The sequence below is a fragment of the Dipodomys ordii genome, unplaced genomic scaffold (genome assembly GCF_000151885.1).
Source record: "Dipodomys ordii isolate 6190 unplaced genomic scaffold, Dord_2.0 Scaffold44, whole genome shotgun sequence".
Taxonomy (NCBI): Eukaryota; Metazoa; Chordata; class Mammalia; order Rodentia; family Heteromyidae; genus Dipodomys; species Dipodomys ordii.
Genome location: NW_012267260.1, coordinates 7806364 through 7828966, shown reverse-complemented (window position 1 = coordinate 7828966; position 22603 = coordinate 7806364). Strand labels below are relative to the sequence as shown.

At 45.3% G+C, this 22603-nt stretch overlaps 3 protein-coding genes across 10 annotated transcripts in view; 1 reads left to right on the top strand and 2 right to left on the bottom strand.

The window, feature by feature from the left end:
* Slc22a7 (solute carrier family 22 (organic anion transporter), member 7) overlaps nucleotides 1-3305 on the top strand; it is an 11963-nt gene extending 8658 nt beyond the window's left edge. For both annotated transcript variants that reach the window (XM_013019276.1, XM_013019275.1), the window contains exons 5-10: nucleotides 763-886; nucleotides 1241-1350; nucleotides 1486-1700; nucleotides 1927-2035; nucleotides 2436-2642; nucleotides 2994-3305. In XM_013019276.1, coding sequence (XP_012874730.1) covers nucleotides 763-886; nucleotides 1241-1350; nucleotides 1486-1700; nucleotides 1927-2035; nucleotides 2436-2642; nucleotides 2994-3060 — 832 coding nt within the window. In that variant the 3' untranslated portion in view covers nucleotides 3061-3305. The remainder of the gene's footprint in view (nucleotides 1-762; nucleotides 887-1240; nucleotides 1351-1485; nucleotides 1701-1926; nucleotides 2036-2435; nucleotides 2643-2993) is intronic.
* A 641-nt stretch (nucleotides 3306-3946) lies between these two features.
* Nucleotides 3947-21918, bottom strand: Crip3 (cysteine-rich protein 3). 7 transcript variants are annotated; one of them, XM_013019176.1, is made up of 10 exons: nucleotides 21830-21918; nucleotides 11211-11363; nucleotides 6808-6989; nucleotides 6391-6485; nucleotides 5950-6007; nucleotides 5717-5845; nucleotides 4898-4969; nucleotides 4664-4758; nucleotides 4515-4572; nucleotides 3947-4314 (listed from the first exon to the last, which is right to left on the bottom strand). In XM_013019176.1, the coding sequence occupies exons 3-10, from the start codon at nucleotides 6848-6850 to the stop codon at nucleotides 4274-4276; spliced, it is 591 nt and encodes a 196-aa protein (XP_012874630.1). In that variant the 5' UTR covers nucleotides 6851-6989; nucleotides 11211-11363; nucleotides 21830-21918; the 3' UTR covers nucleotides 3947-4273. The 7 variants fall into 7 exon arrangements, 6 of the variants coding, with proteins under 6 accessions (XP_012874630.1, XP_012874631.1, XP_012874629.1 ...); XM_013019177.1 differs by lacking the exon at nucleotides 21830-21918 and adding an exon at nucleotides 21274-21320; XM_013019175.1 differs by lacking the exons at nucleotides 6808-6989; nucleotides 11211-11363; nucleotides 21830-21918 and having other exon boundaries at nucleotides 5950-6477.
* The window catches only part of Znf318 (zinc finger protein 318), a 61114-nt gene continuing 54016 nt past the window's right edge, over nucleotides 15506-22603 (bottom strand). The window contains exons 8-11 of the mRNA XM_013019090.1: nucleotides 21830-22033; nucleotides 21274-21373; nucleotides 19974-20092; nucleotides 15506-19661 (exon numbers count right to left, since the gene is read on the bottom strand). Coding sequence (XP_012874544.1) covers nucleotides 16434-19661; nucleotides 19974-20092; nucleotides 21274-21373; nucleotides 21830-22033 — 3651 coding nt within the window. The 3' untranslated portion in view covers nucleotides 15506-16433. The remainder of the gene's footprint in view (nucleotides 19662-19973; nucleotides 20093-21273; nucleotides 21374-21829; nucleotides 22034-22603) is intronic.

Here is a 22603-nt window from a genome sequence, read left to right as displayed (position 1 = left end):
CCGGGCAGGAAAGTCCTTGAGAGTCTTATCTCCAGTTAACCACCAGAAAACAGGAAGTGGTGCTGTGGCTCAAGTGGTAGAGCACTTGCCTTGAGCTGAAGAGCTGAGGAACAGTACCCAGGCCCAGAGTTCAAGCCCCATGACCACCACCAACAACAACAAAAAGGCTGGGAAGATGGTCCAGTGTTAAGAGTGCTTGCCTTGCATGCGCGAGGCCCTGGGTTTGATTCCTCAGCACCACATAAGCAGAAAATGCCAGAAGTGGTGCTATGGCTCAAGTGGTAGAGTGCTAGCCTTGAGCTGAAGAGCTCACGGACAATGCCCAGGCCCAGAGTTCAGGCCCCATGAGTGACCAAAAAAAAAAAGAAAAAAGGTTAGTGAGACCCAACCTCAATCAATAAACTAGGTGTGGTGATCATACCTATCATCTCAGATACACAGGAAGCCATAAGAGGCTGAGGGTTGTGATTTGAGACTAACCTGGGACAAAAGATGTAAGACCCTATCTGAAAATAAAGCAAAAAAGTGTGTGATTCAAACAGTAGGGCACCTGACTGGTAAGCATAACACACACACACACACACACACACACACACACACACACAAAACCTCATTAAATTAATTAGGCATTAAAAGACTTCTAAGAGTTCATTGGTGGGAACTGCATGAGCAAGAGCCTAGAGGTTGACCGCCTGGATGTGCCAGGAGAGGGTAGGCTCATGGTGCTGACTTTCTGGCTGAAGGGTGTCCTGCCTCTCCTAGGTGGGTACCTGAGTCTGCACGCTGGCTTCTGACCCAGGGCCGTGTGGAGGAGGCCAGAGGGTACTTGCTCTGCTGTGCCAGGCTCAATGGCCAATCAGTGGGTGAGGAGGAACTGAGCCAGGAGGTGAGGGTGAATGCATGTGTGCATGCCTGAGAGTGGGTAGGGGGGAAGGGACCGTGCCAAATGCCTCCTGGGGGTGCCAGGTGTGGCTTTTCCTAGCCCTGCAGAATGACCTTCCTGAGGGTCCTGCTTCTCGGGACACCTTCTTGGCTCCCACAAGCACCTCCATCCACCTGGCTGAGAGAAGGAAAAGAAACCCAGAGAGAGGGAGGGAGAGAGAGAAAAAGTGAGGGAGAGAGAAGGATAGAGGAGAGAGAAGGAGAGGGGGAGGGAGAGAAGGGAGGGAGAGAGAAAGACAGACAGACTCAGAAACAGATACAGAGACTGGTGTCACCATCTCGCCTCTTCCTCCACCAGGCCCTGAACAAAGTGGCCGAAGGGGAACGTGTGGTCCAGAGACCCTCCTACCTGGACCTGTTCCGAACGCCACGGCTCCGACACATCTCGCTGTGCTGCGTGGTGGTGTGGTAGGCGCGGCGTGGGGGGGGGGTGAGCTGGGCGGTGGGCAGGCGGGTCACCTGGGGTCGTCCTAGACAAGACCAAGCCCCCGGGAAAGGACAGAGGCGGCAGCAGGGCCCTGAGTGGCGCGGTGACCCGCCCAGGTTCGGAGTGAACGTCTCCTATTACGGCCTGACTCTGGACCTGTCGGGGCTGGGGCTGGACGTGTACCAGACGCAGCTGCTCTTCGGGGCGGTGGAGCTGCCCTCCAAGCTCCTGGTCTACCTGTGCGTTCGCCGCGCAGGGCGTCGCCTCACGCTGTCCGGGATGTTGCTGGGCGCGGCCTTGACCTACGGGGTCAGACTGCTGGTGCCCTCAGGTGAGCTGACCGCGCCCCGCCCCCTGCCGGCCCAGACCCCGCCCCAAGCTCCGCCCCATACCCGCCCCTGCACGCAAGACTCCGCCTCCAGCCCGCCCAGACCCCGCCCCAGTCCCGGCCCCTGTCCTCCCAGATCCGGTCCCTAGCCCCGCCCCCAGGTCCGCCCCGACTCCGCCCCCTCCCGCCCCGAGGTGCCCCCTCCTCACTGCTGGAACCCCTTCCACAGGGACCAGGGCCTGGACCACCGCCCTGGCGGTTGTGGGAAAAATGTTTTCTGAGGCGGCCTTCACCACCGCCTACTTCTTCACGTCGGAGCTGTACCCCACCGTGCTCAGGTGAGCCGACCGAGGCCCAGGGGACCTGGGCGGAGCTTGTCAGACACCTCCCGGAATAGAGGCGGCCTGGGGGCGGGGCGTGCTGCGCTGGGGTGTGGCCTCGTCCCGAGGCGCGCCGGGCTGCCCACCGCGCACTCGCGTTCACGGCGGGAAGGCCGGCCCTCCCCGCCGGCCTGCGCCTGGGCCCCCGCGGGCTGCCCGCCTCTTTCTCAACCTGCCTGGAACTTTTCTTTTAGCTGTGCCTGACTGGCATGTTGGCAGAATAGGACCCCATCCTCTGGCGGCGCTGGCTCCGCGCAGGCCTTTTGGAAGGGGATCCCAAGACCCGCCAGCCCAGGGAGGGAGCTTTTGAGGCGTGACCCCCAAACCCAAAGCCTCTCTCACCCTCTCTTCTGAACAGACAGACGGGGCTGGGCCTGGCCTCGCTGGTGGGCAGGCTGGGGGGCTCTTTGGCCCCACTAGCGGCGTTGCTGGATGGAGTGTGGTTGTTGCTGCCCAAGCTGGTTTACGGGGGCATTGCCCTGCTGGCTGGCTGCATTGCCCTCCTGCTGCCAGAGACAAGGAAGGCCCAACTGCCAGAGACCATCCAGGATGTGGAGAAAATGAGGTGTGTGTGTGGGGGGGGTGGGCGGTTCAGATCCCTCACACCTGACGATGCAGAAGGGAAAACATAACTGCACAAATGTACTTGGCACATGTACATGAGTGTGTATTTCAGGTGATATCCTGGGATGTGCTGTTTGCAGAAAAATATACAAGTTCATATATGTGCATGCACATAAATACCTAAGGATGATCAAGAAGAGGCTCAGGTGTGCACACTCAGCTATGCCTGCTCATCAGGGATGTTCACAAGCATCTGTTTTTATTCCATGAGCTAGGAAGAGCCTTGGGCCAAACCTAAAGGGGCAGCAGACTCCAAGATTAAACCCCACATTTCTCCCAACCCCTTCTCCAGCCATCAGGAGGAAGAGATGCAGTGTAGACTGAATGGAACTGAGGAGAGGCACTCAGAGAAGCTCTGAAGCAGCACTGAGAGAGCAGAGGCAGGCTCTTGTGACTGGGGGTGGACCACAGAACCTGCCTAGGGCTGAAGGTTGCTGTGTCCTCTGCCTGTGTTCATCAGCCTTGACTGTTTGGCCTCAAGTAGCAGGACAACCTCCCAGAATGCAGTGGGCTGCTAGAGATTCTGGGCATCCTTCTCTTGGCTGGGGGATTCTGTGACTCTTTTCTATAAATAAAGATACTTCTTGGGTTGAGGCAGCAATGAGATTTGGAAAGAGCCTTGGATGAGAAGCCATTGGACCGGCCTTGCCACTGATTGTCTTTGTGATCTTGGGTATGTGACTTTTCTTCTCTAGGCTTTACTCTGTTCATTTCTCCAATGGATGAAACAGCCTCTTAGCAGAGCTTCCCACAGAACACATAGTCATACTCAAACCAAATAAGGTACTTATTCTAGAGATGGTGCTAAAGAAGGGCCTGTCCTATGATGACTACTGGTACCAGTGAGGCTAGCAGGTATACTGTCCAGTGGTGTTAGGGGCTACCCAGAAGAGGGTCAGGGGACCAGGAGAACAGAGCTTTGTGTGCCATGACTTAATGCTGCTTTTTTTTTTTTTGTCGGTCACGGGGCCTGAACTCTGGGCCTGGGCGCTGTCCCTCAGCTCTTCAGCTCAAGGCTAGCACTCTACCACTTAAGCCACAGCGCTACTTCTGGCTTTTTCTGCTTATGTGGTACTGAGGAATCGAACCCAGGGTCTCATGCTTGCAAGGCAAGCACTCTACCACTGAGCCACCTTCCCAGCCCCTACTCTTACCTCTTTTTATGCTGCTATCTTGAGGCACTCTCAGGACCCCTCGGACACAATCTGCTGTTTAGACCTCTCACCCAAAAAAATGCTGAAGGCATAGAAGCCAATATTTTATTAGAGAAGCTGGAGACACTGAGGCTCAATAAGCAAGTTTGATGATATAGCTTGAAGCTCCAGAATTTGCCCAGAAAGGAATTGGGAAGGTCAGTAGGCTACCATTTAAATTAAGGTGGCATAAGTCCTCTAGCCAAATAGGAAAAAGAAAGAGATCTACTGTGAAACCTAGGCTCAGCCCCCAGGATCTTGTCTTCCCTCACCCCAAGAAAATAGCAAATTGTGTAGCCCCCATTGGGCCAGGAAGGGGATGGTGAGAAGCCTTAGGTAGGATGACTTCTGCTGTGAGTAGCTCATTTGGATCTTATCTTCATTCATAAATGTAGCAGCCCACATCACCAATGTTCACACCTGAGAGAGAAAGCCTTATTACCAAGGGTAATAGAAATTGGGAGTATTGGGCTGAGTGTGGGGAGGGGGGGAGAGGGGGCAGCAGGGGAGATGGGAGTGACCTAGAGTGTGTTTGACCATAAGGGAAGTTGAGCACACATCCGTACAAGATCATGGACATGCTATACCTTGGGCCTGAGGTCTGGGGTGGGGCCACCCACCTTTGGGGCCAAACAGATAGCCGTAGCAGGGGATGTGGCAGTAGGGGATGCCATCATGCTGGAACATAAGAGAAAAAGTCATCTCAGCCTCCTGTTCTTTCCATGTCTAATCTTCCTCCCTCAGCCTAGCCCCTCCCTACCCTGCTCACTTCGGCATGTCTTCCAGCAGTCAGGGTCTTCTGGCAACGCTGGCACCTCAGGCAGGGTCGGTGCCAATTTCTGCCCAAAGACATCACCTTCTCAGCTGGTGGTGGAGAGAGGTGGTAGTTCTCCATCTTAGGGCAGAGCAAGGCAGGGCACGGCAGGGCAGAATGGCCCACCTGCCTGAGATCTCCGTGTCACCACCCGGTGTTTCCCTTCACAAACATCCCATTGTCACTTACCAAAATAGACGGGTTTCTCACAGCCGGGGCACAGGGAAGTCTCCCCAGTGAATGTCTTCATGTGGGGAGGGCCTTTATGGGGAAGAGGCCCTGGCTTTGGCTATGGTGAGGTACAGGGCCTATCTGTACGAGGCACTGTTCCCCTCCAAAATCCATCCTGTTTCTCCTCCCACTTCCTGGACAGCCATGAATCTGCCTTCCTAGAGACCAGAGCAAGGCCCCTTGGGCCCTGCTTCTTGCCCCGTTCCTTTATGTAATAGGGATGATTTCCTTGTTATCTGCCTCCCTCCCCCCCACCCCCACCCCAGGGGCTCAGGTGCACCACAATCCAACCCTGTTAGCAACTCAATCTTCAGGAAACCTTAGCTGATAGAGGAGCTGGCCAGGGCAGAGGTGTCAGGTTATCCTTGCCTACTCCAGGGGGTAGGAAGAACATGGACTAGAGAAGATGAAGATTTTGAGGGCCTGGATCCTAATAACCCCTCACTCATACATCTTTCCTTCCATGGTGTGGGCCTGCCTCCGGAAGAGACCTAAGTTCCAGGGTAGCTTTGCCTCAGAGGCAAAAACCTGTATAATCACCTGTGTGATATACAAGGTCTCTTGTCCTCTCTGGACCACAGTTGCCTTCATATAAAATGAAGGTAATAATGCCATCTATCCAGTTAACTTCTCAGCAGCAGATCTGAGGGAGCATCAAAAAAGGGCCCATGGACTTTATTAAGCACTAAGTTGTAGCACTTTGGAGCAGAGGGCTGGTAAAAGACTGAGACCCAGCTTAGCTGCATCTGGAAGGGTGGGAGGAGGAGCTTTACTTACTTTTCTTGCCTTGGGGGAGGCCTGTCCGTGGCCTTGGGGGGCTGAAATCACTAGGGCTGAGGGGAGTGCTGTTGGCAGGAGGAGTGGGGAGGTTATAGATGTAGCAGCCCACACCACCAATGTTCACTCCTGCAGAGAATCACCCAGTTGGGGAAGGAGTGTCAGGTCTGAAGCCCTAGTTCCCAGCCACAGGCAGGGTTCTGTGGCCCCTGGCCTTCTAGGCTAGTACTTACCTCTGGGTCCAAAGAGAGCTCCATAGCACGGCTTGTGGCAATATGGCCTCCCATTGTGCTGGGCACAAGCACAACCAGAGGCAAGGGGGTCACTCAGAGCTAGGAGGCCCTGCCTCACAGGCCTTCCCCAAGCTAAGCTGCCAGGTATGTGTCCACTGGCCCGTTCTAGAAGGACTAGAAAGGGTGGGTGATAGGCTGGCATGCCAGAATGGCCACTGAAGTGCAGGGACAGAGCAAAAACAGGTAGGGGTGGAAGGGGAGGTGACTGTGTGTACCCACCCCCAAGCTGTGGCGTCATGGCACAAAGCTTGGTTGGTGTGAGGCCCATTGGGTGGGTGACCCTGAACTTAGCTGGTGAGGCTGCCCTTGGCTGGCTTCCAAGCTGAAGTTGGGGGCCAGTTGGGAGAAGAGATAAGGCTGTATATCCTGGGCAGGCCTCACCTCTGCATGTCCACCAGGGGACAAGACGCTGTGGCAGCGTTCACATTTCAGGCAGAAGCGGTGCCAGTTCTTGCCCATGGAGCTCACTTTCTCAGCTGTGAGGAACAAGGTAGAACATAGCTCCATACAGCCAAAATTGCACCAGACAGCCTCCTTTTACCCCTTCAGTCCCCAGGAGGAAGAGCCCACCAGCGCTGCTCCCTGGAGACAGACATAATGCCTGCAGGGAGTCCGGCTCCATCCAACCCCGGTGCCCTGTGCCCCATGGGGCTCGCTGGCAGAGAGCAGGGGAATCACACACACGCAAGCATTGCTACAGGTAGAAAAAGCTGTCTGGGCCACACCGTCGCCATTCCCGGGGAACCCAAGCAGCTCAAACTTGCCCCCATTTTTCCCCCTCCTCAGGCCAGACCTCACCAAAGTAAACAGGTTGCTGGCAACGCGGGCAGGTCCAGCTCATGGCTCCACTAGGTCCGCTTGCTCACTCGCAGACCTGGCCGCTGGGATCCTTCCGCCCCTCGGCGGCTCCGCCCACTGCTCGCTTTGAGCCCACTGGGTTATGAGCACTCATTGGGCACAGAAATTTCGAACCATTCCACCTGGAAAACAATTTCTCAGTTACTTCGAAGCACATAAAAGATGAGGGGCTTGGGGCTGGGAGCACAGAGGCACAGTGAAAATGACGGGATGTGGGGGGTAGGGGCTCTAGTTTCTGGGTTGGTGAAGAGAGGAAAATGTCCACAGTACAGATGCCAGGAAAACATTCTCCTCACCCTCCAAGCCAAAAGGTAGCTCTTCACGCTGGTTAATTCAGCCCGGTCAGTCTGTCAGGTGAAATGCGAAGTCTGTCTTTGGTATTCACTCAGCTTGCAGGCAAACTTTAAAAAATTATTTTGTAAATATTTTTTTATTGTTACTATAAAGGTGATGTACAGTTACATAAGTTGGGTAAAGGGTATGTTTCTTTTATGACAATGTCACCCCTTCCCTCGCTCTCCCCGTTTTTCTTCCCATCCCCACCTACAAGTCATATAGTTCATTTTCAACATAGTGTCTAATGAGTACCATTGCTGCATTTGTTCACCCTTTGTCCCCTTATTTCTGTGTTCCCCCTTGCCCTCCATAAGACAGGCAAACGATCAAACAAGACAAAGAAAACAAAAAGGAAAAACCTCTTGTTTCCATTTCCTGAATTTTTTTTTTCAAGTCATGGGGCCTGAACTCTGGGCCTGGGTGCTGTCCCTCTTTTCAGCTCAAGGTTAGCGCTCTACCACCTGAGCCAGTGCTACTTCTGGCTTTTTCTGCTTATGTGGTGCTGAGGAATCGAACCCAGGGCCTCATGCATGCAAGGAAAGCACTCTACCACTGAGCCACCTTCACAGCCTGTGAACTTTCTTTTCTGTACAATGAGTAGCAGCACAAAACTATCTCACAGAGTTGGTAAGGAATTAAATGAGTTATACAGCACCTAGCACTTAAAGTGCTATATAACTAATAACTCTGGGCCTGGGCGCTGTCCCTCAGCTCTTCAGCTCAAGGAGAGCGCTCTACCACTTGAGCTACAGCGCCACTTCCGGTTTTCTGGTGGTTTATTGGAGATAGGAGTCTCATGGTCTTTCCTGCCCGGGCTGGCTTTGAACCGTGATCCTCAGATCTCAGATCCTCTCAGATCTCCTGAGTAGCTAGGATTACAGGCGTGAGCCACCAGCGCCCAGCTATAACTGTCACTTTTAAATGATGAGTTTCTTCATGAATTCAAAACTCCTTGTTTGGAAGCCTCAAAACATTCTGCATACAATAAATAGCTTGCTCATAAAATTGTATTTCTTATTATATTTAAAAGTATAATTTGGGGTTGGAGGTGGGGCTCAAGTGGTAGAGTACCTGGCCTAGCAAGGCTGAGGTCTTCAGCTCAACCCTAGTATCACCAAAAAATATTAGGGATTACTTAGCTGGGTACTGGTGGCTCAGGCTTGTTAATCCTTAGCTACTCAAGAGGCTAAGATTTGAGGATTAAGGTTCAAAGCCAGTCTGGGCAGACAAATCTGTAAGACTCTTATTACCAATTAACCAGCCAGAACTGGAGGTGTGGCTCAAGTATTTGAGCACCAGCCTTGATTGAAAAAGATGAGTATAAGGCCCAGAGTTCAAGTTCTAGTGCACATACAAAAAAAAAGTATAATTTAAAGGCCTATCATGTATTTATAATTTAGTTTAAGATTTTTAAATATGTTAAAAATAGCCCAGCAGTACTTCAAAGCACACTTAAAAGAAATTTACTCACAGAATGTAAGAAAATATTAGCAAATCATCTATCTGGTAAGGGTCAAGTAACAACTGACTTACTTTGTTATAATAAAAGGACAATATAATTAGAAATGCACAGTGTGAATAAATGTTCTTTCAAAGAAAATACACAAATGTTCTTCAAACACCTTAAAAGATGTTTCACATCATCAGTCACTAGGAAAATGCAAATCAGGACCAAAATATGGTACTATTTAAACATACTAGGATGGTTGTCATTTAAAAGATAGCAAAAACCTGTAACTAGTGGCTCATGCCTATAATCCTAGCCACTCAGAAGGCTGAGATCTGAGTATTGAGGTTCAAAGCCAGCCCAGGCAGGAAAGTCCTGGTGAGACTCTTCAGCTCAAGGCTAGCTCTTTACCACTTGAGCCACAGCGCCACTTCCTAGTGAGACTCTTAACTCAAATTTTAAAAAGCTGTAAGTAGAGCTATAGCTCAAGGGGCAGAGTATCAACCTTAAGCACTAAAACTCAGGGAACAGCATCCAGGCTCTGATGTCTCAGGACTGGCATTGAAATTTTAAAAAAAGTTCCAAGTGTTGGCAAGGATATGACAAAGCTGGATCCCTCATACATCGTCGGTGGTAAAGTAGAGCATTGCTTTGGAAAACAGGCAGTTCCTGAGAAAGCTAAACAGAACCAGGTGCTGGTAGTTCATGTCTATAATCCTAGCTGCTCAGGAGGCTGAGATCTGAGAATCACCGTTCAAAGTCAGCCCAGGTGGGAAAGTTCATGAGACTGTTATCTCTAATTAACCACCAGAAAACCAGAAATGGCACTGTGGTATGAAGTAGTAGAGCTCTAGCCTTGAGTGAAAAAGTTCAGGGACAGTGCCCACCCAGGCCCTGAGTTCAAGCCACACAACTGACAAAAAAAATTGTATTTTTTGTTTTTGTTTTTTTTTGGGTCCGGTCATGGGGCCTGAACTCTGGGCCTGGGCCCTATCCCTCAGCTCTTCAGCTCAAGGCTAGCACTCTACCACTTGAGCCACAGCGCCACTTCTGGCTTTTTTCTATTTGCTTATGTGGTGCTGGGGAATCGAACCCAGGGCCTCAGGCATGCAGGGCAAGCGCTCTACCACTGAGCCATCTCCCCAGCCCCTTAAAAAATAAATTTTAACATTATATTTTAATAAAAATAGATCTTAAATGTTTCTTCATTCTTAACATATACAACAGACTGGTTGTATGGCTTAAGTGGTAGAGAACTGGCTGTGGCTCAAGAAAGCCAAACAAAAGTTCAAAGCCCTGGACTGCACACCCCAAAAAAAGATATTGGAGATAGACAAACTCTAGTATATCAAATAGAAGACATACAAAGGGAAAAACATTCTGACTTACACATGGACTTCAGATACAACTCGATAACTAAGTTCTAAGCAGCAAAACAGAGGTTGGACCATGACTGTGTATCAGTTAGAAAGGAAAGCTTGTGACTAACACCCTGATTGTACCTGGGAAGATTGTGAGAGCTGATGAGAAACAGATCTTGGGCTGGAGAGAAAGTGGTGGTGACAAAGTGTTGGCAGCACTGGCACCAGTTGCTTTCCATTGCTTCATCCACAGGATAATGCTTAGGTATGAGTAGTAACAGAAGGCCTGGAGATACTTCTTACTCTTTACTTGAAAGCCATCTACTGATGGCTTTAGCTATACATTGTATGGTTTATTATTATTGTTATTATTATTATTATTGTCAGTCACGGGACCTGAACTCTGGGCCTGGGCGCTGTCCCTCAGCCCTTCAGCTCAAGGCTAGCGCTTGACCCCTCCCCCCAAAAAAAACCCAGAGAGTAAGGAATGGTATTTACCTGCTCCTGTATCCTAAAGTCTGATTTCCCAGGATTTTTCAAACATTTTCTTTGTGATTGTTCCTCCTTCCTTGACCGTCCTTTATCTTCCTTGTATCCCTCTCCTCTAAGGACATACCAGTTGTTCTTTGATTTTTTTCCCCCCAGTCCTGGGGATTGAACTCAGGGCCTGGGCACTGTCATTGAGCTTCTTTTGCTTAAGGCTAGCACTCTATCACTTGAACCACAGCACCACTTCTGGCTTTTTCCTGTATATGTAGTACTGAGGAAGTGAACCCCAGGCTTTATGTATGCTAGGCAAGCACTCTACCACTAAGCCATATTCCCAGCTCTGTTCTTTAATTATTTCATGGGGCATTAAAATAGCCTCAAACCAAGGTAGATGGTCTAGTTGCTAGGGATATTGGAGCCTAGAGTCTAAAAAGAATGGGGAAACAAAGTTTTCAGCTTTGAAAGTATCAGAGCACAAATGAGAAATGGAAGTTTATTTATTCAATGTTAAGTGAAGTGTGGAATGGAAGTCTAAAATATATACTCTGTTCATTCTCATCTTGTTCCTCCTCTACTGGTAGATACATATATACTTATGCACATATATACATATATACAATGAGTTCATTCATTAGCTCACTCATTTTTTGGCAGCTAAAATGTCTGGCCTTCTTCACAACCCAGGTTTGCCCCCAAGCAGCCATACCCACCTTCTCTAAGTCAGATCCTAGAGGTGATGGCCTACTGGCCACAAGGATGCTCATCATTTTCAGGGTCTCAGTGGCTTCTAGCCCTGCCTCCCTGGAGCAGAAATGTTTACTGCAGATCTTCCTTTGGAAATCTGAAGAATTCTGGAATTGTCCCTGAGAAGAAAGGAAGATAAAGGGATGACAGTTAATAACAATGTGGTCATAATTATTCTTACATAGTTAAGCATGTGTGATTCTGTAAGAAGAATGGATAGAACCTTAAGAGACTATGAATGAAGATGAAATTAAATAATGCATAAATATGGTAGGTTTTCTCTGGTTGCTTTCTTCACTTCTTTTATTCTCCCATTTTAAGTTTCTATTTTTATCCTGAACATTCACTTTTTTTTTTTTTTTTTTTGCAGTCCTGGGGTTTGAACTCAAGGCCTGGGCACTGTCCCTGGGTTTCTTTTACTCAAGGCTAGTGCTCTACCACTTGAGCCACAACACCACTTCCAGCTTTTTCTGGAAAAAGCTTATTAGAGATAAGAGTTTCATGGACTTTTCTGCCCGGGCTGGCTTCCAACTGCAATGCTCAGAGCTCAACATCCTGAGTGGCTAGGATTACAGGTGTAAGCCCACTGGTGCTCAGCTTTCACTTCTCTTAAACATACTAATTTCCCGTATTTTCTACAAAACTTTTTTTATTTCTTGCCTTGTTTCCTATGCTTGAGACAGAAACCTGTAAGGCTTTATTTAAATGGTTCTATTTAAACAGGCTCTTTCTTCCATCCTATTGCATCCCACTAAGACTTTGTGATAAAGACTAGTACCTTATTGAAATCATTTAATGCCTAGTTGTACAATATCAGTAGATAGTCACAATCAGCTCAACAGAGGTAAGGTCAAGAGAAGAAGAGATAGAGAAAGGCAGAATGGCTGGGGATTCCTTGACAAAGTAATGCTGCCCCTGCATAGATGGGAATAGAGACCTTTTTTGTAAGGATGGAATACAGATGTGAGGAGTGAAGACAGGCATGCACTAAATAGAGATACAGCTTTAAGAAAAAAATATTACCATGCAATATACAGAAAGTCCCCAAAACCCATCCTATAGTTCTGTAGCACCAGATAACACTTACTGATGTATACTTTTACATATGTATGCATATGTACTATTTACATGTGTGGATAATTTTATGTAAAATGCATCTTCCCTGTCAGAAGACTAAAACGCAACAGAAAATGGAAAAAAGAACATCCTTTTTTTTCTCTTACAAAATAAACTCAGTTAATTTTTGTTTCTATATAGAAATGAAATTAATTTTGATAAGATGACAAGATGTTAGATGGGCCAGAAAATGTTAACCACTTCAGCCAACTCAAGAGATTCTGGGTTTGACTATCTGACTTCAACATGCTTATCTGCCTGGAGGGAAAAAATGCAGTCATCAAAAAATCAAAGCCCTCAAATCTCCCCCCCCCCTTTTTTTTAATTAACGCTAGGGTAAGTTCACCACCTTCCCACACCTGGTGTCCCTTGTAGGGGCTGCAGAGGTAGTGTCTGCCTCCTAAGCTGGCATCATACTTAAGAATGCCATTGAAATGAGGGAACCACTGGCACCTTGAAGAACACAACTACAGTGTTCTATGCATAAAGACCTAGAACAGAAGAGAACAGTTGCTTTTAGAGTGCTGAGTACTCAGTAAACACAATCAACAATTTAATTTTTAACCTACTTATAAATTGCTAAGTATTATCAGAATAAAAACAGCTACTATCACCACCTTGATTCAATAATTTTTTTTATTGAGTATCCTGTGTCAGGTACCTACATGCTGTGAATACAATGGTTAAAAACATAATAAACAAAGATGACTTCCTCTGAAGAATTTATGATGCAGTTAGGGAAACATAAGATTACAACCATGTTAAGTACTATAACAATCATACATGTTTATTAATGTTTTCTCTGAGTGTATGTGAACTGAGGGCAAATCAGTGGTGATATTTAAAGATTTTTCATTTTAAGTTAATTGACTTATTAATGAATTCTATCTCTCTGTGTATAATTATATAAACAATTGAAAAATTAAACTATAAAGAAAACATTATTAATAAATGGAGTCTTTGTTTAGGTTCACCTTCTGTACTTGGTAGGTAAGCTTTGTGGAGGCAAGGAGAACCAGTGCTTAGAAGTATATTAAAAACAGCCAAGTGCCAGTGGTTCATGCCTATAATGCTAGCTACTCAGGAGGCTGAGATATGAGGACTGCCATTTGAAGCCAGCTGGGGCAGGAAAGTCCATGAGACTCTTCAATTAACCACCAAAAAGCCAAAAGTGAAGCTGTAGCTAAAGTGGTAGAGCAAATGAGCAAATGAGGGACAGTGAGCAGGCCGAGTTCAAGCCCTAGTACCAGCACAAAAAATAAGTATTAACAAAACATGAACTATCTTAGTTTTGTCAGAGGTTATCTCCTCTCCGAACTCTTCTCCACTTAAAATACATACATAATGTGCCTAGTGATAGATGGCCACTTCCCATCTCATTCCCCATTCTTCCCGTCCCCGAACTTGTCAGTGTTACAGACATACATGTATTCTAGCATGGCCTGCTATCAAAACATTAACTGATTGGTTTGTCTTTGGTCAGTTGTGGGGCTTGAACTCAGGGCCTTAGGGCTGTCTTTGAACTTTTCATTCAAGGCTAGTGTTCTACCAGTCTGAGCCAGCACCACTTGTGGCTTTCTGGTGATTAACTGGAGAAAGAATCTCATGGACATTTCTGCCTGGGCTGGCTATGAACAATGATTCTCAAATCTCAGCCTCCTGAATAGCTAGGATTACAGGCACAAGCCACTGGCACCTGGCTTTAACTGATTGTTTTGACTTTTTTGACTTTTCAGAAAAATGACATAATGTGGGAAGATTTAGCTATAGTAGCAATATTAGTAGAAAGATAACTAAAGGTAATCACATGCCCTCTGAATATGCTATAAGGCAGGAACCTCTGTTCATAAAGCCAAGTGACATTTTTAAGGAGTTATTTATGCAACTTAGATAAAATTAAGTATTTGCTCACATTCAAACATAACTACTGATGATTGTGTGTGTGCTGGTCCTGGGGCTTAAACTCAGGGCCTGAACTCTGTCCCTGAGCTTTTGTGCTCAAGGCTAGTGCTCTTACCGTTTTGAGCCATAGTTCCTTTTCTGGCTTGGTACTAATTAACTGGCAATCAGTCTCATGTACTTTCCTGCACAGACTGGCTTTGAACCATGATTCTTAAGAACATCTCAACATCCTGAGTAGTTAGGATCACGGGCGTGAGCCACCAGTGCCTGTTTTTTTTTTTGTTTTTTTTTGGTTGTGGGGCTTGAACTCTGGGCTTGGGCGCTGTCCCTGTTCAAAGCGAGTGCTCTACTGCTTGAGCTACAGTGCCACTTCCAGTTTTCTGGAAGATAAGAGTCTCACGGACTTTCCTGCCCAGGCTGGCTTTGAACTGTGATCCTCAGATCTCAGCCTCCTGAGTAGCTAGGATTATAGGCATGAGCCACCAACACCAGGCTGACAATTTGTTCTTATTACTGAGGAAATCCCAATAAGAATTCCTGATTGTCCTTCAGGTCCCAAAAGAGCCTAGAGAGAGAAAGCACAAGATGGGGTTGGAGGAGTGGCTCAGTTGGTAAAGTGCTAGCCAATTAGCAAAAGCAGCAGATACTGAGAGAGGAGAAGAGAGAGGATAAACTTCACAAGAGGAAGACATTACTACTACCAATTTGGGACAGCACTGGGGCATGGATATGACTTATAAATACACACATACATGCATTGTGTATAACTATATATTCTGGCAGCAAGAAAGAAGTAACTGGGGGAAAGAATGATTGGGGAGTAGTAACAGTAAGGTAACAGGTGTTCACTATTCTAGTTATCCTTTGAAGTTCAAATGTGTGTGGTGTCCTTGCCTAGCAAGCACAAAGTCCTGAGTTCAAACTGCAGTACTTTCAAAACAAAAGTTCTGAAACATCGGGCTGGGAAGGTAGCTCAGTGGTAGAGTGCTTGCCTTGCATGCATGAGGCCCTGGGTTCGATTCCTCAGCACCACATAAGCAGAGAAAGCCAGAAGTGGGGCTGAGGCTCAAGTGGTAGAGCGCTAGTCTACAGCTGAAGAGCTGAGGGACAGCGCCCAGGCCCAGAGTTCAGGCCCCACGACCGACAAAAAAAAATAAAAATAAAAAATAAATTCTGAAACTTGAGATCAATACATTTATTCCACGAAAGTAACACATTAAAAATAAAGTTAAGCTTGTCCAAGTCAAGTCATAAATTCTTTAATCTTTTTAACAAAATATACAACCCAAACATCACACTATGGTGTAAATAATGGTAAAGGGAGAGGTAGAAGATGGGATACATATAGGTTTATGGAACATAGAATGACTCCAATTACAAGATCAGGTTCTTATCTTCTATTTCTGAACAGAAATAGCTGCTAAACAATTAAATGCAAATTGTTACTAGTTCACAATACAATGAGCAAAGGCCATTCCAAAAATACAAGTGACCTCAAAAACAAAACAAAAAAGAGCCTGTCAGATATTCTTCTATGTTTGAGGCCATTTCCAAACAGGATCACTTCAAGCAAAGGCAAGAGAATAAAAGACATATGGGAGTTGACATGCCAATAAGGGAAGTAGACATCATTAAATAAAAAGGCTACTCACGTGACATTTCAAACAATTAAGGCAGGCCCATCCAAATGAAAACCTAAAAGGACAACTCTTCCTTTTTCAGCAAGCCTCCTGGTTTTCTCCCAGAGGTGCTGTCAGCTGCCCAGGAAGTTGGATAGGAATATAACACAGCAGATGAGAAGTCAGCTGTCTCCCTCCTCCCCAACATCCAGAAACTGCAGCGAGTCAAGGCCAAAATACAACCAAAGCACACTATGTGGTGAGCCAGATCGACATTTGACTTTAATGACAAAGTAGGAAAAATTAAGAAAAAGGTAACAGAATATTTTTAACAGATACATATATAGAAGTTACGATTTTTTTGATATTTTAAAGTAAGTTTTGTTTGAAGAGGTAAATTTTCTTAAGTTCCGCAAATGTTACGGTTAAGCTGCTGAGTGTATTTCTGGGTATAGGTTCCAGGTAAAATTGCTAACTTGTCCTGGATCATCTAGGTATCTGGTTTCTAGAAGCTAATTTGATTGATCCACAAGTAGCCCTGGGTATTATTTATTATATATGAACACTGGATTGTGTGTGGTCCTTGGTGGCATCAATGGCAGCTTCTTGTTCAGTTAATTGAGGGACTGTATTGCCTCCAACTATCTGTTCCTTCGAAAGGGATCCTGAAGTTGGAGTTTTTACCAAATTCAAAGCATTATCACTGTCCTCATCTGCTTGATCAACTGCTACTTCTGGGATGGACGCATCCAAAATTTCTAGCTGCAGAGGTCCCATCTCCAGGGAACTACACTTTAGAGGGTCACCTGGCTCAGCGAGAGAAGAACATAGTTTCTCTTTTGGAACTCCCGATGTCCGTGTGACAAAGTCAACAAGGTCTGGAAGGCAAGAAGATGGCCCAAAGCCTGTAGGATTAACTGTTTTGGATGTGAGTGAATCTTGCTTCTTTAATTGTGAAGCTTCTTCAACTTCCTCAGGCAACATTCCCCCTGTCAAAAGGTCAAGGGCCTGGTGTGTTCCTTCTAAGCCCCCCAAGCCACAGTCAAAATTTTCTACAGAAAGCCCAGTTTTCAAATAGTTAGAAGTGATCCTCCCATTTGAGGGATTAGATGAGTTGTGTTCACCCTCCGTTTCAAAGTTAAGCACCAGGGGTTTGGGAGAATCTAAAGGAAACCCAGACAATGAGGAAATTGGTTCAAAGTCATTGGGGATAGAGGGATCATATCTTATAGGTGATACAGAATTTTCTTCATATGCTTTCTGAGAAAGGGTACTTGGGGATCCATGTGCTACCTGAGTACTGCACAAGTCAACATGCATACTTCCCAGATTACTCCGGGCAGCAAGCTCCTTAGCCTCAGTTTCTATTGTCACTGTCTGTTCTGGACAGATATCTTGTGGCTCTACAACTTCCACTTCTGGTTTCTCTGGCCTCTTGTTCTTGTTCCAAACAGAAGGCTTGTAGATCATTTTACCTTGAAAATCTTTTGATCTTTCTTTCTTGAATTTGAAGGTTCTATACCTAGAAGTCCTGGAAGCTGAATTTTCAAGCCACTCTTGACTGTCAATGTTAACTCCTTTCTTCTGGGGACTACCTGTTAAACATATATCTGATCTGGCTGGGGACTCAAGCAGCAATACTGGGGCAGAAATTCTAGGTGTATCTTGTGGATTATGGAATAAGGATATTGTTTCTGATGAAAATGTATCTATTTTTGCCTTTGTAGAGGAGAATGCCTGTGCACTACTCAATTCAATTACTACTTTACTTGGGGTTTCATATCCTGTCACCAATTTCTTAGGTTGTTCTGCTTCTTTGTTACTGAATTTGGGCTGTTTTACTTCTCCTTCCCATCTGTTCTTGCTATTTAAATCTGAATCTGCTAAGCTGTGGGTATGGAGCACAATGCTGGCACCTACTCCCTCTTCAATTTCCACCTTTCCTTTTGTTTCAGTATTTGTCTCTATCTCACTTTCTCCACAGTTATCAGGTTGGAGGAGCTCTTGGCTCCCCTTGTCTTGATTATCAGAATCTGTAAGATGAACTTTTACCAACTTCTGAGAATCCTTGGTTTGACAGTGTGTATCTGTGTCTAGTTGAGGAGGTAAGTCTATACCAGGTGGTACTGGCTCTCCCGGGCCAAAATCAATTTTCCCTTGTGGAAGTATATCTCTATCAATGTCACTCTGGAGGGAGCTGGAAGTCCATGAGGCCAAAGTATCTGTCTTTGGGGTAACAGTTTCATAAGGCCTGTTTTGGCACAACCTTGCCAAAGGCTGTAAGAAGCCATGACTGCTGTCTCTGCCTTTTGAGTCTACATGCTCTACAACTGGCCATTTCCCTATGGACACCAGTGTTTCTGCAATGGGATTTTCAGGGTTACTGACTACAGGTGCAGTAACCAAATCCCTATCTTGAGGTAAGTCCTCTTGGGAAGCACTGCTGTTCAAGGTAGAAGAGGTATCTGAACTTTCAGTCTTGGTGAGATTATTATTTTCCCCATTGGCCAATGGGCCACAGCTCAGCTTAGTCTCAGGGGCTCCTTTTCCACCACTACTGTAGAATATGTCATATAGGTCCTTAGCATTGGCTGTGGCTAAGCATGGATTTCGCTTCTCCAATTTTTTGGCTTGTTTAGTGAATACACTTGAGAGGGGTGGTGGAGGACGTACTAATACAGAGAACAGAGTCTGGTCTTGGTCACTCTCACTCACCCCAGGAGCCGTTTCATCAGAAGGAATGGCAGGTGGCTGTGCTGAACGCATGATAGTTACAGACATTTCTGGATTCAAGCTATTTGAACCCAGAAAACCAGCACTAAGAGTCTGAGATACAACTGAGTTGGATTTTATAGGAGCCAAGGCAGTATTTACGTGAGTAGGAGTTGGAGCAACTGGATGAGGTATAATTGGGGGTGGTGGAGGTGGTGGGGGTGGGGGGGGTGGGGGAGGTGGCAACATCTGCTCAGGTATATGGGATAGCTCATTTTTTTCAGCTAGCACCGTTTTTTCCTCTGGAGATCCTTTTAGAATCACCTCTTCCCCTCCAAAAGCTTTGGAGATGATATCTGGAGGCAAGAGGAGATCAGCTGAAGACTCTTTAACCACTGGCAGAGGTTTAGCAGTAGTTCCAGGGGACTTGATAGACAGAAAGGTATTAAGAGGAGCGGGCTTGCTCACTGTGGCTGAACCTGATTTGCGGAGTACTGTAGATGGGATAGGCAGGTTGGGTCGAATTTTAGTCTGTGTTGAAGTTGTAACAGGCATCCAAGGGCTAGTATGTGCAACAACAGTTTTCCCAGAAAGCTTGATTTTGATGGGCTTTGCCTTCCCAGGTTCAGCTTTGACATCTTCCTTGTCCTTACTATTTTCTATAGCCTCTTCCTTAAGGATGCTTGGGGCCACCACTGAACTTTTCTCCTCTTCTTTTTCTGTCTTCTTCCAGCTAAATTTCCCAAAAGATGATGATATTGGTGGTTCCTTTTTCACCTCTTCTTTCACATGGAGTTTGATGCTAATGTTCCTTTTATTTTCAGCTTTTTCAGGGGAATTCCCACCTTCAGAGAGCTGGTCCTCTAATTCTGCAGAGACCTGTTCATCTTCCTTCACTTCTTTCACAACCTTTGCCTTTTTTTCTTTCTTCTCTTCCTTTGGTTTCTCACTAAGTTTGCGCTTTAGTTCATTCTGCCGTCGCCGTTCTGTCTCTAGGACGACAGCCAAGCCAGCTTGGCGGTCCAGATTCCGCCGCTCCTCATACAATGGGTTTTCCTCCACATATTTCTGAGAAAAAAAGAAAAGAAAAGATAAAGGCTCAACAACTAGTCAAATTACTCTAAGAAAGAAAACCTTGGCCCCTGCAACTGCTAGAATTTACTTAGAAATCTCTAGATTTCTTTTTAAGGATTAAAGATGGTTCTAACTAGCTCAGTATCTCTCAAGCTAGTTAGGACAGGATTGTTAGCTCAGGATTGAGAATTTCCATAATAGTTATATAATTTGAAGTGTCAATGGTTTTTTTCTAGCTTTGAAGTGACAAAGTCAAAAAAATTACTATAGAGAGTAGAAAACGCCACATGGTATACAAAGACTAACCTTGTATTTCTCATTATGTTGGTGACCCTTTACATGTTGCTCTCCAGAAATTGGATCCCCAAAAAATTCCTCACAGAGCTGGCAGTAAAATCCAGTGATGGGAATTAAAAACTCAGAGCCTGAAAGAAACAGAAGGCTAAGGAAACAAGTTTTTTTCACCAAGAATGACAGCAAACAAGGAAATCTCACCACTCTTTTGTAGTAAGAGAACCTTATCCAATTTGGAGTCAGAAAAATCATTTAGATGAATCCTGCAGTCTTCCTAACCTAAGGCTTGAATTCTAGACCTCTATTCCTCTATTTCTTGGGAACACTTATCTGGTAAATTCTGCAGGTTCCTTTGCCAGATCCACTCCTATTGCTGACTCTCCTAAACTCTAAATATCACTTAGGATATCATCTTAGGAGATTTAAAAACTATTCTCCAGTCGGGCACTGGTGGCTCATGCCCGTAATTCTAGCTGCACAGGAGGCTGAGATCTGAGGATCACGGTTCAAAGCCAGCCCGGGCAGGAAAGTCCATGAGACTCTTATCTCCAATAAATCAATAGAAAGCTGGAAGTGGTGCTGTGGCTCAAGCAGTAGAGCGCTAGCCTTGAGCTAAAGTGCGCCCAAGCCCAGAGTTCAAGCCCCACAACTGACAAAAAACAAAAAACAATTCTCCAAGGTAGTTATTCTATTGCCATTTGTATGAGGATCATTATATCAGTAATCTACATTGAAGGATATATTAGCAGAATTGACTATTTGCAAAGGTAAGAAATTGAAAAATTTAAATACAAATTTTTTTTCTTATCAATTTACTCCTTAATAACACTACCTCAAGTACTTTATAGTTCTTAGTTGAAGAATTAAATTACTGTCTTACTGCCTTTTATGTCTGGATTTCAAATAAATGTATAAACTAATGACAAAGACAGTTGTTTGCCTATATTTTAAGGCACATATATGATAGATATCACATGGATATCATATATATCACTTAAAGTATATATATATATATATCTTACTTTACATATCATTTTAATTGACATATCATGTCAATTAAAGTATATATATGATACATGTATATCACTTAAAGTATGTATACATACATATATATGTGTGTATATACCTATAAGACAATTATATATATATATATATTAGAGTTCATATATATAGATAGATAGATGGGACATTCTTAGACTTTGTTAAAAGAGCAGCTATGTCTCATGCTATATTGCTTCCTAACACATTAGTTAGAGACACAATTTACTCAGATAAATATAAGGAAACCACAAAAGAGATAGAGGAAACATACCTTTTGCAGGAACAGTTATCCTATCAGTGCGCTTTATAGCATCTTGCTTGGTCTCACTCTGGGTCTTGGAAGCCCAAGGTCTGTTGTAGGGATCCAGTGTCTATTTGCAAGAGGCAGAGGTGCTCACACAACAGCACTAAAAACTCAATGACCCCCTTGTCTCTCTTTTTTTTCCCTCACACATAAGACTAGGGAGCCAGAAGTCCCCAGTTACCCACCCAACCCACCCATTCTGCCAACTGTTTAAACGGAAATCACCTGTGGAAAAGGTAAACACATGTTAGAATAAGTACTAGAAACAGATAAATGAAACAAAAAAATCAGGTACACAAGGAATCAAAAGAGGCAGAAGCCTCACTTACACTCATCATGGTGTTTAGTTATAGGTAGATCCCCTGGATTGAACCCTGGGGATGGCATCTCCTTTGCTGGTATCTCTTGGCTCTTCAGATTGGGGCTCCTGCCCATGTGAGAATGTTTCATTTCCAGCTTTGTAATGTAGATAGGAATATAAAAGTTGGAAGGGAAGTGAAACAACATAGGACAAACTACTTACCTGTGTATGCTTCTTATTGTGCATATGGGTGAAAAAGTCAAACATGGTCCCACAAATAGTATTACAGTCTTTGCACCAATGACTGCCAGCATCATAGTACTCATAAGCAGGAGTGGGCTGATCAGACTTCTCGGTAATTGGTTGAGGGTTTTCAGCAGGCTGAGGGCTATTAATTCGTGACTTCTCATTGTTTACGGTTAATTCCTAGAGGGGAAAAAAAAACCCACACTTACAAAAGAATTCAATGATTTGTCTTAACAAAGAATGGCGGTCAAAATAATAATACGGTTATATGACCATATTTCTAATGCCCCAAAAGCTGTATAAGCTGGTAGAACGACAAAAGAAACCTGTATCCAAGGGTTAAACAACCTAAACCCTATATATAATTCTATCACATCATGAATATGTTTACATATCCTAAAATATTTCTAAGAGAAGGTTCAAGATTGTGGAAACTGTCTCTCAACTGAAGGGAACTGGTGAACAAGCATGGGTAGTGGTCTGTTCACTGTATACACCTCAGTAGATGTTGAATATGTTACCTATGCAATCAAATACATCAATTAAATTTAAAAGTCAGAGAAGAAAAGCCGGGCACCAGTGGCTCACGCCTGTAATCCTAGCTACTCAGAAGAATGAGATCTGAGGATTGCGGTTCAAAGCCAGCCTGGGCAGGAAGTCCGTGAGACTCTTATCTCCAATAAAAATTACTAGAAAACCAGAAGTGGCACTGTGGCTCAAGTGGTAGAGCGCTAGTCTACAGCTGAAGAG